The sequence below is a fragment of the Muscardinus avellanarius genome (assembly GCF_963383645.1).
Source record: "Muscardinus avellanarius genome assembly, chromosome: 5".
Classification (NCBI taxonomy): Eukaryota; Metazoa; Chordata; class Mammalia; order Rodentia; family Gliridae; genus Muscardinus; species Muscardinus avellanarius.
Genome location: NC_137790.1, coordinates 63,761,326 through 63,778,476, shown reverse-complemented (window position 1 = coordinate 63,778,476; position 17,151 = coordinate 63,761,326). Strand labels below are relative to the sequence as shown.

The window sequence follows — 17,151 nt, the reverse complement described above, 5'->3', positions numbered from 1 at the left end:
GCCTTTGAGAGCAGCTTCGGATCTGAAATGCTGTCATCTCCTTTTCCTTCTGTGTAGACGCTCTGTAAAACGTGCTTCCCTGCCCAGTTTATCATGTGGTGTTATTTCTTTTGAGGCATCGTATTCTATACAGGCATTTCCTTACTTCCTTATGTGTTTACTATAACTATAACTTGTAAACAGCCTCCAAGACCACACTGATGTTCTCTCTCTGGACATCAAAAAGATAATTGCACGTCTAAATCAGTCCCTACTGTGACTTCTCTGAGTCATTGGTATGTAGCTGCATGTGTCTGGTGGAAATCTGCTTCACCTCTTCTAGTTGGGCATTTTTTTGCTCATCAAGTTTATGAGCAAATTGTCCACCATATTTGCTAATTTTATAAAGGAGCAACCCTACTACTGATATGATGGAGAAGGTCTGTGTGAAGCAATCGATATGTTTCTCTAGGTAGAAAACATAAGGTAAGCTCAGTTATGTGTGTGTAGGCTCCTGTGACACCAATTTAAGGACCTAGAGGAATTCTTCAGAGATAAGCCCATGACAGACTTGTCCCCTATATTCAAGAAGAGACTGTATGTCAGGTGCAACAGAAAGACAGCCACTCACAGGTCACATACAATGTCCTTCTGAAAATACAAATCTAACATCTTAACATTCCATTGCTTTCTCTTTATCAAATGTTTATTTTTGAGTAACATATATCAGGCAATGAGTACTGTGGGTGTATAAATATAGTTTGGGCTTATAGACAATTAAAGTCTGTGGTTGAAAAGAATTTTCTCAGAAAAGACCAAATTTGTGGGGAAATGGATAGATCTGGTGAGCATCAGAGTAAGCGAAATAAGGAGACTCAGACAACTGTTGTGTGTTTTCTTGTATATGTGGAAGCTAAAGAGAAAATAAGAATAAAAAGGGAGTATCATGAAAATAGGAGACCACTGGGGTAAAGAAAGGAGATAATCAGGAGGGAGGAAGGGTGGGAGAGGGAGGACATGGGGAATAAAACTGATCAGATTCTGTTATGTGCAGGTACAAGTGTGCCACAATGAAACTCACTACTCTGGATAATTAACACCAATATTTTTTTTGTCTTTTTTGATACTGGGGATGGAACCTAAGATGTTGTGCTTTCAGGGCAAGTGCTTTACCACTGAGCTATATCCCAGCCTTAACTAACTTAACTCCAATTTTAAAGAAAAATGACCAGGAAAGGTTTGAAGTCTTCCATGTCTAACAAGTATATTTGCTCATTGAAAAAATATTTGTTAAACATCTACTGTGTGCTAGTCATTCTGGTAGGTGTTAGGATAGAGCAGTGGATATGACAGGCACCAGCCTTGCCCTTGAGAAACTTGTGTTCATTTAGGAAAACAGGCAGTCAGCAAGTCAATAGCTAAAGAAGTAGGGAGGGAGAGGAATAATGGGGGGAGAAAGATGGGCAAATCTCTCTGGGGAGATGATATTTCAGCTACTGAATGTTGAGGTGCCCACAGTGTCTGTGTGTTGAGTGTGGAGTACCCAATAGGCATCCACATGAATATGTCACTTATGCTGCTGGATATAAAAGCCTGGGCAAGGGATCTGATGTCTATAATGCTCTGAAAGTGGCTAAAATCTACCTGGAAGACTCTCTAGAGAGAGGCAGTCTCTATCCTGAGAACAGATGAGGGCTGGGGGTGTATAACTCAATGGCAGAGTGCTTGTCTAGCACATGTGAGGTCCTATTTTCAATCTGCAGCACAAAGAGGGTGGGGGAGGACCCAGTCCAGATTCTAGTGTGTATTAATAGTTATCAGAGGATGCAGAGCTAGTGAGATGGGAGAACCAGGAGAGTTTAAAGTCAAAAGGCTAAGAGAAAAATATACTGTGTTAGGGATTTGTGTTTGGTAGTTCACTTGGCAAGATGTTCCTGAATTCAGTTACAAGGACAGACAGGTGCCTCTGATTTGGGAACCTGGAGAACATTCATGGCCTGGACACGACGCCTTTAGTAGTATGCTGAGAAGAGAGCCACATCCCAGTGGGCTGAGGAGAAACTAGGTGACAAATACAAACCAGGAGCATAGATAGGGCTGAGATCCTCACTAGGTTGCTAAGGGTGGCTTTGAACCTGCATTCCTCCTAAGTACTGGGATTAAAGGCATATGCCACCACTCCCAGCTTGTTGTAAACAACTTTTTTTTCCTGTTCATTCCACTCACCAAGTATTTCAAGTGCCTGGAGTAAAGATTATACAGGTTATTTTGGCTTAAGACTTTAGAGACTTTTAGGGACTGTAAACAAATAGGCCATTGGCATTGGAAGTTCAGAGCGATTCTCCTTTCCATATTAGCTGTGTTTCAGTGCTCTATCTTTAACTTTTTTCTTGAAGAAGTCTCAGGCACATTAAGCAGCTTGTTCAATCAGCCAATGCACTACTACCCTTTTCTCTATGTGAAATTATGGGAAGAAAAAGAAATGTAAATGTTTTTGTAATTATATTGTGTAGGTGACCACCACCGTGAAGGCGCAGTGTGCATCTCGGCTCTCACTCTTGTATCTTCCGTAGCAGGTCATATGCTGTCATGCACCATTTCTAGGTAGATTTTCCCTCTCATCTTTATTATAGGCTGTTTTTATTAAAATAGAAAAAGAAAGAAAAGATGAAAACTCTAGGGTAGACGATTAAATTCCTGTCATCTTTCTCAGGCATACTCCTCAGAGAGGCATTTCTTTTGTGAAGGGCATGAGATGCCTTTTCTCACTGTATCCCCAGGGATAATCTCCCCAGAGGAGGAGGAGGGGGAGGAGAGTCTGCTTAGTGATGAGCAAATACTTTTAACTTGCCTCTGGACCTATTGTACATCACTTTCAAAAGAAAAACAGCTCAGTGGTTGTTCTGAAGTTTTAATGGAGTATCTTTGAAGAAAATGCTTCTGGCATTTTAATGGACTATCTTCCCATTTGAACAGCATTATTTATACATAAATTTCTACCTCATAATTTAAATGAAGGGGCTACATTACTGGATTTTACATAATAATGAGGGAAAGAATCCCTGATTGGTCTCTTGACTATTTTACTTTTTAGTAACTTAGGGAGAAGCAAATAATTTCTGTGAATAATACTGAATAAACCCAAGGATGTACACAGCCCTAATTTTTGTAGGGCTCAGACCAGGGTTTCCTGACTCCCTTAGCAGAGTTGCTTCCTTGAAAAAAAAAAAAATCCCAGTGCTCTGTTACAGTGATTAATACACTATTAACACACTGTTCAGGGGTTACATATTCAAATTAAATTCATTTACTTTGTATCCAAATGGACCTAATTAGTATTTTGATCATGGCATTTTTACTTCATGATTTTTTCCAGAAAGAACTAGAGAAACAGAAGAGAATTAGGAGAAACCAAGAGTTGGAAGCTGTTGCTAAAGAACATTATGAAAAGACCTTGCTGAGAAAGAAAGGTCTAGAGCCGTGGAGGAGACTGATAATGCGAAGCAAGCAAAACCTCCAGGTGCAGTGTCTCACTCCTACCCCACCCCCAGGTCGGAAGTGGGCTTTTGCAAATGGTGTGAACACCCCATAGGCTCTGGGAGGAGTTTGCTGGTTTGAAAGCCAAAATGATGAATGATTTAAGTCTGTATGTTTCTTTGTTTGGGACAAGAGTTTAGATTTGGTGAAGACTTCTGTAATTTGACAGGATGGGGGGAAAACTAGAATAAAAATTATATTAGAGATCTTCGCAATGTAATATGAATGGAGGCTTATCTAAATTTCAGCTCAACTTAAGAAACAGAAAAGGTTATGGGTATAGTCAAGTGTATGTTGTGATGAAGTTGCATAACACATAACCCCCAAATGTCCATGGCTTGAAACTCAGGTGTTTATTTCCCACTGGTACGTCTGCAGGCAGTTGCAGATGGGTTCATGTCTCTCCCCAAGCTTCATTCTGGTTCCAGTAGCTACTTAGGGCATGTTTTTCACCTGGAAACTATCAATATACAAAAGACCAAACCAAATTATATAAGCCCATATGAAATCTCTACTGTCCACTGACAGTTCAGTGGACAAGCAAGTCACAGGGCCAAGGTCAAGGTCAAGGTCATGGAGGGAGGAAAGAGGCTCCATGTGCTCTCCTGGCAGGCACTGTGAAGTCACATTGCAAATGGTATGAGTATTTAATTCTGTTACAGAGATCTATACACAAAGATAGATGAAGTCAAACGCCATTGAAACTTCTAAGTTTTCTCTAATAAGTTCATCCAGTGCGTAGAACAGGGTATTTGAGTTAGTGATCAAGACGTTCAAAACAGATGAAATGTTATCTTGCCTTTTGGCTTTCAGGCTGGGATGTGCCACAACATATCCCTGTGACTGTCATTTTGATTACTAAGTATGACTGCTGGGAGATTTGCTGGGATCCATTACTAGACAGCTAGAAAAGTCTTAGGAAAATGCCTTTGTCTAGAGAGGACTAAGAGGGAAGGGGTTTCTCCTGTCTCTTGAAAGAATGCAACAGTTATTTTATAACCTATAAACTCCCAAGTTGTGTGTTTATTTTGGTAGAATGATACTCTGAGCCTTTAAGTTGGGCAGACATTAATATTCATCATGTCATTTTTCTGTCAATGGTTTTGTGGTTTATTGATAATATCTAAATCTCAATGCTGCTGACAGTTCATTCTGCAGAACTAATAGAAAGTATTGGCATTTCCTCAGGTAGTGGTTAAGTACATAAGAGGTCTGCTAAGGAGTTGCTGTCCAAGTTCCAGGAGAGCAGACCAAGAATATTGCCAGCCACCCGCTCCAAAACTCAGAGGAAGCGGTGGCACTGGAGGCTGTTGATTCCATCTCCAAAGCCAGCGAGTCCCTGTGGCCTTCACTGAAAGGCATGCATGACGTGACTCTACACCCGCCATGCGATAGGCCCAGAGTCAAAGCTTTAGGGTACAGACTGTATAAAACGTAAGGCTATCCTTCTAGTAACTGCCTCCACGCAGTACATAGTATCATTTGCCAATCCAATGTGTTTCCTTAAAAAATGATTTTAAATTAAAATTTAAGGAGGACTGACTTCCTTTTCTCATTGAAAACATTGTCTAGGTGGCAGAAGAACACCATTCTCTGGCTCTACAGAAGAAATGCCTGCTGACCTGGTTCCAGTGGAGTCAGGAAAGTCTGGGTGGGAAGATGGTCCTGGCTGATCAATTTTATTCCCACTTATTGCTTAGGAAAATCATCCAGAGCTGGCTACAGGTAAGGTCACAGGCAAGAACACGCTTGTATGTGTGCACACTGGGACTGAACTCTACTCTTGAGCTGCACCCCAGCCTTTTTATTTATTTTGCGACAAGCTCTCACTAAGTTGCAGAGGCTGGCCTCAAGCTTGCAATCCTCCTGCCTCAGCCTTTCAGGAAGCTGGGATTGTGGGCATGCACCACCAACTGGATTCTGTTTTTTTTAAGAACAATATAAAGTAGTAAGTATTCATTGCTTTGAAATGAATTTGAAAATAGCAAATCAACTTTTTTCCTAAGCACATGTTTCTTTTCACAGTGTGTATATAATCTGTGATGTATCGTTACATCAGCTCTTGTTTTTATACTTTTATTTTTTGTCTCATGGTGTATAAATGATTTTATGAGACACCTACCGCCTAAATCTCATAGCTGTTTCTACTTCTCTGGTTCTGCTGGTATTATAATAACATAGCTGCCGCGTGACCCTTTTCCCTTTATGTCTCTAGTGCCCTTCATTCCTTTGTATGTTTCTGTTTTCAGTTTATTTGCTCTAATTCTATGTTTACTGATATTATTTGTCTCGCTTCTCCTCCTGTCCTCATCGACCCAGTACGTGACTGATCTGGAGAAAGAAGTGAGAAAATTTGGGGTACATTTCCTTCAGAAGAAGATATTCAGGGCCTGGTTTACTGTGGTCCAAGAGGCAAAGGTTGATTCTCAGAATAAACATGAGATCGCAGTGGAGCACAGTAACAGGTGAGTAACAGTAACATTCATAAATGTGCCCCAGTGTATCCTACTACGGGAATGTGTCTGGAAAGGCCGAGGCTAGGGGAGCAGGAAACCTTGGTGACACCAGGCAGGGGTAGGAGACTGGCTCACCACTGACTTTGGGTGAGGACCAGACAGTAAGCCCCCAGGACTCCAGGGAACCCATCTTTAAAACGAGGGGGAAGACTGCCCACTCCACCTTCCAGGGACTCACGAGGGGATGAATATATGAAATATGAACAACACACCTAAGCAAGTGTGCTGTGTGCTTTATTAGCTATGTAGTTGTATTTTTTTAAGTTCAATTTTCTTTACCTTACTAGTTGTGAAAAATAACACAAATACAGAAAAGTGCTTACATCTTACAAGTAGTTTAATGAATTATTAAAAAGCAGACACCCATGTCACCATGACTGAGGTCAAGAAATAGGACATCATTGTCCCCCGGGCTCCTTCCCAGCCACAGGTCCCCCTCCTGCAGGCACACTACTCTCCTGACCTTTACAGCAGGCACGCCCTTACTTTTCTGTTTACTTTTCCCTCCTAAGAATATAGCCTTCAATGCTATAGTTTTGCCTATTTTGAACTTTATAAAAATGGAATCATAGTGTATATAATATTTAAAATTTACTTAATCCAATATTTGGGGGAAATAGTTCATATAAATACAATTTTCTTTGTTTTCTCATTTTATGCATTTTGGACAGAAATGTTCTAAGTGCCATTATGCACTTCCTTTTGAGAGTAAGCAGTTTATCCTTTCTGGTGACTGGAGTCGCTCCTTATGAGTGTCAGTTAATGTAGTGGGCATTTTCAGGGTGCTCCGGTCCTGAGGTGTGAGGACTGCTGTGACATATAGAAACGCCCCCTTCTCACTGCCCTAAGATGCCTCTCTGATGGCTTTGTTTTCATTTGTGTGTAGGAGCATGTGTGTGCATATTTCTGCTTTTTATATTAGTTTTCTTATCTTGGCACACTAGGATGCCTACTCCTAGCAAAAACTGCCCGTCCTTGTTTAATTTACAGGTGCCAGAAATCAGTGGGTTGGGAACAGATAAGCAAGTTGATTATAATTTTGTCTAAATTAAAATAAATATGCAGTAAGTAAGGGTATTCAGAAGACTTGCCTTTGAATAAAATGCATCAGCTTTAGAATTTGAAGATTAAGATTCGATATCTGTGTGACCTGGACAAATAACCTTTCAAAGCTTCCTGTCTCCCTTTTGCAAAATGAGGAAAACAAAAGATCTATCTTAAGGGGTTGCTGTGAAGACTAAACACGGTGACACTGTAATGTACTTCAGGCACCGCTTGGCCCAAAAGAATAATATTTTTGAGTTAGTGTCTTTGCAGATGTGTTACTGTTAAACATCCTTTTTGCCTACCTTTCTATTTCTCCTCACTGTATACAGGCTGAGATTCATTTTAGGTCTCTCCTACAAACCGTCTCATCCTCACAGTGTAAACCTGGGGTGGGGGGACAGGAAGGTGTTATGTTTTCCATTTTCAGGCAAAGAAACAAGCTGTGGGCAGGTAGGTGAATTCCCTAAGGTGTACAAATAACAATAAGCGTGGTACCTCGGACTCCATAGCAGGTTTTCTGACTCCAAAACATTTTAATGTATCAGCCTTCCTCCTCATTTTCCTAATTTGCCTCCACTGCCAAACTATAAAATATGGCAGTAAGATAGTGTTCCCTTTCAGGGGTCGAAGATATGAAATCTATATGGGAATCCGTTCAGTCAACAAGAAATAAATTCCCTGCCAGTGTCTACCTGATATAAAAGCACTGCAGTGATTTCATCTCCTCCCACTTCCCTCCCTGTCCAAATGTTCCTGCCCTGCTGGCCCCCTGTACTGTTCCTCCAACAGCTCACATCTGCTTCTCTGCATCCTGTGGCCTGGACTTTGTCATGGTTCAGCTCTCTGCTCAAATGTCACCTGTCTGGCCAGCCTACCTCTGTCACTGTCCCATTCACCTGCCTTGTTCCTTTCTGTGCAGGGCCCAGAGCTTTTCAGTAGGTAGGACAGGAGGAGCACTAACAAAGCAAGCAGAAGGTGAGAGTGTAGCCAGAGGGGAAAAGATGTGAACGCAAGAGTGAGGGGCAAGGTACGCTAAAGACGAGTACAGGAAGCTGGAAATAGTGGGCTGGATGCATAGGGGAAAGCATTGAAGCAGTTCTGGTCCTTGGAGGGTTTTTTTTTTTTTTCCCTCAAGTAATACTCTCACCAACAGAAATCAACATTACCCAAAACATCAGATGACCAACAGCCATAAAATCAATCAATCAATCAATCTCTCTCTCTCTCTCTCTCTCTCTCTCTCTCTCTCTCTCTCTCATCACCTCTCTCTCTCATCACCTCTCTCATTACCTTTGCTCCGGAGGCATCCCTTTCCCTTTCTGGGAAAGCCTTCTTTCCCTGATGTGCAGTACAGATGTCAGTCCTATCCTTTAGGAGCCTGGGCAGCACCGGTAGATCCTCCAAGGTCATGGCTGCTCCGCGCAGTTGCAGAGACACTCAGCTGCAAGGAACCATTTTTAACCACATTTCTACATTTTGGGGATGGGAGACGCTGGAGATTTAATTCAGGAGCATTCTACCTCTGAGCTACACCCCCAGCCAGATTTTATCTCTACTTTTGAAACAGGGTCTCACTCAGTTGCAGAGGGCCTCACTAAGTTCCTGAGGCTGGCTTTGAACCTGTGATCCTCCTGTCTCAACCTCCCAAGTACTGGCATTACAAGTATGAGCCTCCATGCCTGGCTCTATTTCCACATCTTGATTTTTTTCAACTGAAATTCCAGGCTTGCTTTTGTTGTTGGAGGTAAGGTTACCAGCAGGCTCCCTTACCTCCTCAGTACCACTGAGCTGCCCCCCACCCCCGCAGCCTTTTTTATTTAGAGAAAGGGTTCCATTTAGTTCCCTAGATTGGCCTTGGACCTGTGATGCTCCTGTCCCAGCCTCCCAAGTTTCTGGGATTACAGGGGTGTGACACTGTACCCAGTACCCAGCCAGCTTTAAACTATATGTCTAAGGACTGGGGCCTCAGTGCCAGTAACCGCAGCATGTTTTGTGTGCAGTTTTCCAGCATCTGCCCTGAGTGCTGTGGCTGCTACAGCCCTTGCTTGTATCAGTAGTCTTGGCTTGGGCATGATAAACTCCTGGAATCCAGGAGCGTCAGAGGCCACTGGGGGCTGCTCAGATACACTAAGAGAGGCTGTCCCTGACCACCCAATCACAAATACAAATGATCTCCTCCTCAGACCCTTTCATTATTTTCTTTATAGCTTATCACACTGTCTGAATCCCAGCTGTTGTTTCCATGACTTTTACGTAATGTCATATTCACATAAGAATTGTTTTTATAACCGGGCATGGTGGCACAGGCTTGTAATCCCAGTACTTGGGAGGCTGAGAAAGGAGGCTCAAGGTCTTTGGACAGCCTCAGCTCCTTGGTAAGACCTTCTGCAATTTAGTGAAATCTTCTTTCAAAATAAATAATAAAAAATAGGGCTGGGGGTGTAGCTCAGAGGCAGAATGCCCCTGGGTTCCATTCCCAGTACCGCAAAAAAAAAAAAGAATTATTTTTATAAGTTATTTTTGTATGGTGGTGGTGGGGGGTGAACCCAGGAGCATCTACCTCTGAGCTACACCCCCAACCCTATTTTATTTTTTATTTGGAAACAAGGTCTTGCTAAGTTCCTCAGGCCCTCCATAAGTTGCTCAGATTGGCTTTGAACCCATGATCCTCCTGTCTCAGCCTCTCAAATACTGGGATTATAGGCGTGCGCCAATGCACTTCAGCTGGAAAGTCCTCTTTATCCATAGTATCACATCCCCCCCTTCTTTATTCTTAAAGGAGGATTCTCAGCATTATGTTCCAGACATGGAAAACGTTTACAAAATTTGTGAAAGAAGAAAGAGTGAAAGAAGAAAGACGAGACCAACTCCGCAGGAAGGTAGCTGAAATTCTTCCAGACTTCCACGTGCTGGCGCCATCCTGACTGTCACTTGTCCCCACAATCAGATACAGATAAGTCTTTGGTGTGCCAGTAAATATGGGTGCAGCATTCAGCTAGTCCAGAAGGTGTGTGTATATGTTATCTCTACCTGCCCACATGCCTACATGTACTCAAATTTTTTTTTATGAGCTACTTCTCATACCTGAGGAATTATTTGGGGACCTTGTACTTCCTCCTTTGATCTCGCCTGGGTTGCAAGTCATTCACTATAGCACTTATCACAGTGAGACCATCTAAAGGAACAGTCTGCCCGCTGTTCAAATATATCCTATATATTTTTAGCATAGTAAACTTTAAAAAGGACAAGTATTTGCCTGCCTGAACTTGTGAAGGAAAATCATATCCTTAGGGCTTAATGTGAGCTGTTGATAAGTGTAACTTTAAATAGAGGAAAAAAAAAAGCAAAGACTTAAGCGAGGAGGCATGGGTGGCCAGAATTCTAATACCTCACTCAGCATCAGTGACAACCATCCAGCCGCAACCAGGCTTTTGACCACCCTTGAAGGGAAGCCATGTATCAAATGGTACAGTACACTGCAGAGGGTAGCAGCTTACCCTGATTTCAGGGAAACTAGGGCATCAGCGATATACTACACCTTGATAAGTGTGAAGAAAATTCCAGAGGCTAATAATGCTATCAAAGACAGTCCAACAATCCATTAAAATGTCTGTCTGTGCTCCCAATTGCAACTTCTCAATAATCCACTTGATTTGTCTTCTAGGCCTCAGCTCAGTTTGGTCTAGATATTGAGATATTTAACCTTGAATCCAAAAAACTGTTTTCATCTTTAAGGTCCTGTGAACACTGATAACATGCTCTCTTCTGTGAACTGTCTTAGAAAACTACCTGCAAGGAAAAAATGTTTTCATTACAGAATACATGTCTGTTGTAGCAAATGCAAGCAGTCCATAAATACACACAGTAAAACAAGAAACTCGGGCCTGAGCACTTACTCAGTCTAGAAGTTCGAATTGGTAAAATAAAATCCTGTGTGTGTGTGTGTGTGTGTGTGTGTGTGTGTGTGTGTGTGTGTGTTTTCCAAGTGAATGTGCTTTTTCCTGTCTCCTACTTCCTAGAAAAGATATCGAGCTCTATCACCTGCAACATGACTTACATCTTTTTCATGGAGAATGTGTGATGATTAACTAAGATAGGACAAAACACTGAATTGAACTTCACGTCTTCTACAATAATTTGCCTCCACACATCTTTTCCTCTAGTATGATTATACAGATGTCACTTAAAAACTCAAGTGCTAGCTGGGCGTGGTGGCGCATGCTTGTAATCCCAGCATTCAGGAGGCTGAGACAGGAGGGATCCTGGTTTGCAGGCAGCCTCAGCTACTCAGTGAGGCCCTCTGCAACTCAGTGAGACCCTGTTTCAAAATAAAGAATAAAAAAAGGGCTGGGGGTGTAGCTTGGAGGTAGAATGCCCCTGGGTTCCATCTCAAGTACCGAAGGGGGGGGGGGACTCAAGTGCTTTTATTTTTAAGACTAATAGCCACTAAAGAAAGTGGTACTAAATGTAATTCATAATCTCGTTTCATCTAAACCACTATGTTTATACTTAACTACAGCACAATTAAAGAATACTGGTTATCGCACTGAGAAACCAAGTACTCAATGTTTAATTGCAAACCTATATAGATATGGAAGAATGAATTCCTTTAAACATGTTAGGGCCTAAATAAATCCCCTATAAGTTTTCTTTCTTTCCTGCCATCCCTTGGTACTAGGGATTGAACCCAAGGGCACTCTACTACTGAGCTGTGTCCCCAGCTCTTTTTATTTATTTATTTATTTATTTATTTATTATTTATTATTTATTGCCATACTGGGGATGGAACCCAGGGACATTGTACCTCCAAGCTATACCTCTAGCCCTATTTTTTAGTCTTTTTATTTTTTTATTTTTTAACAATGTCTAATTTTTTTTTTTTTTTTTTTTTTGTGGTACTGGGGTTCCTGGAAGCCCTTCTACCTCCGGGCTACACTCCCAGACCTATTTTTTATACTTTTTTATTTGGAAACAGGGTCTCCTAAGCCAGCGCATGTGGCTGGCTTCGAACCTGCGCGATCCTCCTGTCTCTGCCTCCCAAGCGCGGGGATTACAAGCGTGCGCCACCACGCCCACCCGGCTCTAATTTTTTTTTTAACAATGAGTCCTTTTATTTTTTGAAACAGTGTCTTAGTTGCAAAAGGCCTAAGTAGCTAAGGCTGTCCACAAACCATGATCCTCCTGTCTCAGCCTCCCAAATACTAGGATTATAAGCGTACGGCACCACACCTGGCTCTCTTTTTATTTTTGAGACAGGGTTTTGCTGAGTTGCCCAGGCTGGCCTAAAACTTGAAATCGTTCTGCCTCAGCCTCCCAAGTAGCTGGAATCAAAGGCTTGTGCCACTACATCCTGCTTAAGTTTTCTTTCTTAAACTCTATTTTTGCCTTGCCTCAAGCAGGAACTAGAAATTGAGTCTTCACCAGTCCATATTGATTGGCCAGCATTTTTTTTTTTTTTACTTACTTATTTACTGATTCTTCTTAAGAGATGTGGCCTGGGTGTGGTGAAGCATGCCTATAAACACCATACTTGGAAGGGTGAGACAGGAGGATCACAGATTTGAGATCAGCTCGAGCAACACAGCAAAGCTTTCAGGAATGTGGCAAGACTCTGTTTCAAAACAAAACAAAACAAAAAAGGCTGAGGATACAGCTTGGAGGTAGAATACCACTGGGTTCAATTCCCAGTGCCACAAAAAGAAAAAGAGAGAAAAAAATTATTTTGATGTTCTCTTACTGGGTTATCGTGAAGATAGGATTTGAAATGTTACTGGTAATATAAAGTCCAAACAAGCAATAGCCTGATCTGCAAAACTAGAAATATCACCAGGAAAAGAGTGACTTAGGGCTGGGAAAAATCCCCAGTTTGAGGACACAGAGATAGCGAAAGGGTCAGGAGAGCTGGAATACTGGGTTTTCTTAAAGCAAAAGAGTTCAGGAGACACACCAAGAAACGCCAACTGTTTTCCTTATAGAAAGCACTTTATTTTCCATTTAAACAACTTGGTCACAGGACATTATTTATTTTACACAAATGGCAGTAATTTGTAAAATCTCCATTTAAAAGGCCTTGTGTCTGAGTTTGAGGTGGTGAGACGATATGAATACAGGTATAAAAACGGTGCAAAATGTTTAGCCCACAGCCTCCAGCTTGGCTTCAGAAATCCCTTTTAATGTTGCTGGGCCAGTTACATTAAATATTGACTTTAATGTTAAATAAATAGTCCTCGGTTTCCTTTAGTCCAACATCAGACCCAGAAATGCAATCAAATGAAAAGGCCCCAAAGCCCTAACAACTGAGACCTTCAAACCACCCAGGCCAAAGGATCGCAAGTTGAGCTTACAAGCTCTGTAACGTGGCGTCTGTCAGCAGCTCCGCTGAAGAAATACACAGCTTTAGTTGCATCAGTAATCAGAATAGACTAGCTTTGGTTTTAAAGCTTTGCCTTTTCAAGATGAATTTAGAGAGGTGAAAGGGGCCACCAGGAAAGCTAGAGTACAAAAAGTCACAAGCCCAATGGAGACAGTCACAGCCTCTTGAGAAATTTGTCTCCATTAAACACTCAGTCTTTGGCCCACTGCTGACCCTACAGTGGAGCACTTGGTGCCAGCTGCGGCGTGGAAAACTGTCCATTCACAATGGCATAAAACTGAGCTGATTCTGCAAAAAGTTTCTGTTAATCACAGCAAACACCCACAAGAACACACTGAATTTTATTCAGTATTAAGTTTAGCATGGCTTTCATTCTCCCCTGCATCGCCTTCGCAATGTTTAATATAAAATGGCACACCCGTCAAACTGCTGAGAAAATCAGATCCTGAACAGGTGCCTCAAGCAACAGTCTCTTATCGTCCATTGCTTGAGAAAATCCTCCTTTGTAAAATGCAGGGTACCAAAATATGGCTAAGACGAAGTTAAGTCATATAAACCTATTTACCTGGTTTATAGAGATCCTTAAATCTCAGGAAATACTAATTTTTAAGCATCCTAGCTTAAACTGTGCTTCTAATGTCATATTTTTGCTTCTATGAGTTGAGCTTTACAATGAAAAGCTAATGTCCTACACAAAGGAGATAAGTCTGTTAAGCAGATGGTCAGTATTACGTAGAATCTTACTGGCATCGTGTTTTCTGGCAGTGGAAGATTCTAGTATAGAAATTTTTCTCTTGCTAAAAATATTAGAAGTACCAAGGACTATTGCATAAGAGAAAGTTTGTAGCAATCTTTCTTCTAGGCAGATGGTACAGTGGAAGACAACAATCACTTCATTCACCAAAGGCAAACAGTACTTGGAGAGCAAAGAATTACAATATCCTAGACACAAACACATATGTGGCTGAGGTGAAACAAGCTGCACATTGTCCCGAAAACACATTTAAGGCTTTGCTGTAGCAGCATCAGAGAAACCTACCAAAGAGGCATAGTTCATGGTCTGTTCATTTCAGGAGCAACCAGCTCGAATCAGAGGGCTCTGTGGGTATCCTAAGAAACATTTTAGTAGTGAAGGACCGTCTCCTTTCATCCAACCCTGAGCTAACTCCTCCTCCTTTGACTCTTACAAATGGACCCAATGCTCTTCCCCAGGAAAGTACACACTGGTGTGATAGTAACTTAAGTGGTCTGAGAAGTATTGTCACATCCAGAATGTTTCCTAACAGAGCCTGAGGATGTGGGGCAAGAGATGGGGATGTGCTTGTTTAGAATCACATTTTCAGCTGGGCGTGGTGGCGCACACTTACAATCCCAGTACTTGGGAGGCTGAAACAGGAGGATCACCATTCATGGACAGCCTCGGCTACTTAGTCCCTCCGCAACTTAGTGAGACCCTGATTCAAAGTAAAGAATAAAAACAGGGCTGGGGGCATAGCTCAGAGGTAGACTGCCTCTGGGTTCCATCCCCAGTACTACATACACAAAAAAGAATACCATTTTCAAGGGGTGGGGTTGCTCTAACAGCCACAAGACTGCTGGGTTATGGGTTTGCAGGGCAATTCTCCACTGCTACCACCACCAGATGTTTGAGACTACCTGTCAAGAGGCCTTGTCCTTTCAAACACTCCACAGTAAATTCTTCTGCCCTCTGGAGGGAGCCAAGGCCTCTAATGAAATCCCCAAGACAGTTCCAGATCATATAAGGACTCAAAGGTCCAGGAGCACAGCCCTGGGATGTTGAGAGACTGCAGAAACATTGTGCATGGACAGCCACTGTTTTCTTTTATTTTCTTTTCTCTTCTTTTCTTTCTTCCTCCCTCCCTTCCTTCCTTCCTTTCTTTCTTTCTTTTTTTTTGTGTGTGGTACTGGGTATGGAACCCAGGGGCATTCTACCTCTGAGCTATACACCCAGCACTGTTTCTTTTTTTATCATTCTTTTTTTTTTGAAACAGGGTCTCACTGAGTTGCAAAGGGCCTCACTAAGTAGCTGAAGCTGTTTATGAACCACGAACTTCCTGTCTCAGCCTCCCAAATGCTAGGATTACAAACATACACCACCATGCCCAGCTTTGCTGTTCCTATTGATACAAACAATTCAGAAGACTTCTACCCCACCAAAAAAAAAAAAAAAAAAATGTTCTTCTTAGAGGTTTGATCTTTCTTCTACAAATTGCCAATCATGAGTTCTCAAAGAATTTCAAACAAGCATCTTAATTCCAATAAGCCAGAACAATATACAAGGAGTCCTATCCACGTGGGGAAAGGTGAGTTGCCTCCTCCAGGTAATCCTGTTAGGTGTGAGCTGTTACAGAGATGGTGATCATTCCTAATTTGCCCCAGGACTTTGATCTTTTGTACTACTCATCTTTATCACAGCACATTTTGATTATTAAACATTTGGCAAGCTACTATTACTGACTGCTAATGTTTCTGTGAATTTTTATTATCAATTACTAAACAATCAAAAGTTGGCTATATAGCTGGCAGTCAAACGACATGAATACTACCAATTTCTGCCCACATAATGCTGTCCTTGAGTTTATTACCATCTCTTTTACCTAAAATCTACACAGAAAGAAATTCGTTCTATCAGAGCCACTTTAATTCTAAGTGACTATTTGTCTCTGGGCCAGCGAGGGCATTACTGTAGAAACCACAGTGTCTGCTAGCATCCCCAGGGTTGCTCTGTGGCTCATCCCAGTGGAGTACAGAGCCTGTCATTAGTTAAACAAGCCATCTCTGGGGAGAGCAATGACAAGCCTGAATAAGAATGAGATGACTGTCTTAAGGACAGCCCAGGCTAAATGACAGGGCTATGGTGCTAGCCGCAGAGGACAACTGCAGGGCAGTGGTGCTTCCTCTCAGGGAGTACAGGTCTGTTGCTAAAGCAGCATGCACAGGCTGACGGAGGAAGCCGGAATACATTTCCTATAGTAAGCAACAAGCCAAGGCAAATCTAAAGACTCAAGATCATCTTTGGAATGAAGAACAGTACACGTATGAAACCAAACAGTTCAAAAGGAAATGTTCCCCATTTCATTCTATGGTGAAATGACCCAATCTATGTAAATATTCAATCTTTTGTACACTTTCCAATTTTAAGATATGATTCAAGAAACAAGTGGTTATTTGGAGGAAAGCATGGGAAGAAGAGTAATCCACTAATTATGGAAGCCACATACACCCTGTTTTTCTCTCCCAGTGAGGTACTTTAATGTGGGGAAGGGAGAAAGTGAAGTAATGTGCAAGTTAAGTGGGAAGATGTCAATCAAATCCTCAAAGTTCATGCCAGAATAATGTGAATGCCACAGAGTGATTTTTGCAATTTAATGCTGTAATCTGACAGCATTTGAAAGACTTACACAAAAAAAGAAAAATCCAAGCCCTTGTTATTAATCAGCTCCCTAGCCAGTAAAGAGTAAAGTGTCCTGTAGGCATGACTGTCCCTCTTACAGCCACCATCACGAGTGTGCCAGCACCTTACCAGGTGAAACACAGAAAGAGAGAAAAAACAGACGTGCCCACTGGAGTCAGTTCTAGTAAATCCAAAAAGAATTCATAAAAAAAAATAACTCGTTGCCTATACAATGACCAGGACATGTTACTGATAATAATTATCATGATCGCTGTTATCAGTTA

At 41.8% G+C, this 17,151-nt stretch overlaps 1 protein-coding gene across 1 annotated transcript in view; it reads left to right on the top strand.

Annotated features, from left to right (window-relative positions):
* Positions 1–10,003, top strand: part of CCDC191 (coiled-coil domain containing 191) — a gene marked incomplete at both ends in the record, with an annotated part of 73,499 nt that extends 63,496 nt beyond the window's left edge. The window contains 4 exons of the mRNA XM_080696786.1: positions 3,356–3,499; positions 5,089–5,241; positions 5,836–5,981; positions 9,859–10,003. Coding sequence (XP_080552912.1) covers positions 3,356–3,499; positions 5,089–5,241; positions 5,836–5,981; positions 9,859–10,003 — 588 coding nt within the window. The remainder of the gene's footprint in view (positions 1–3,355; positions 3,500–5,088; positions 5,242–5,835; positions 5,982–9,858) is intronic.
* Between the last annotated feature and the right edge of the window lie 7,148 nt (positions 10,004–17,151).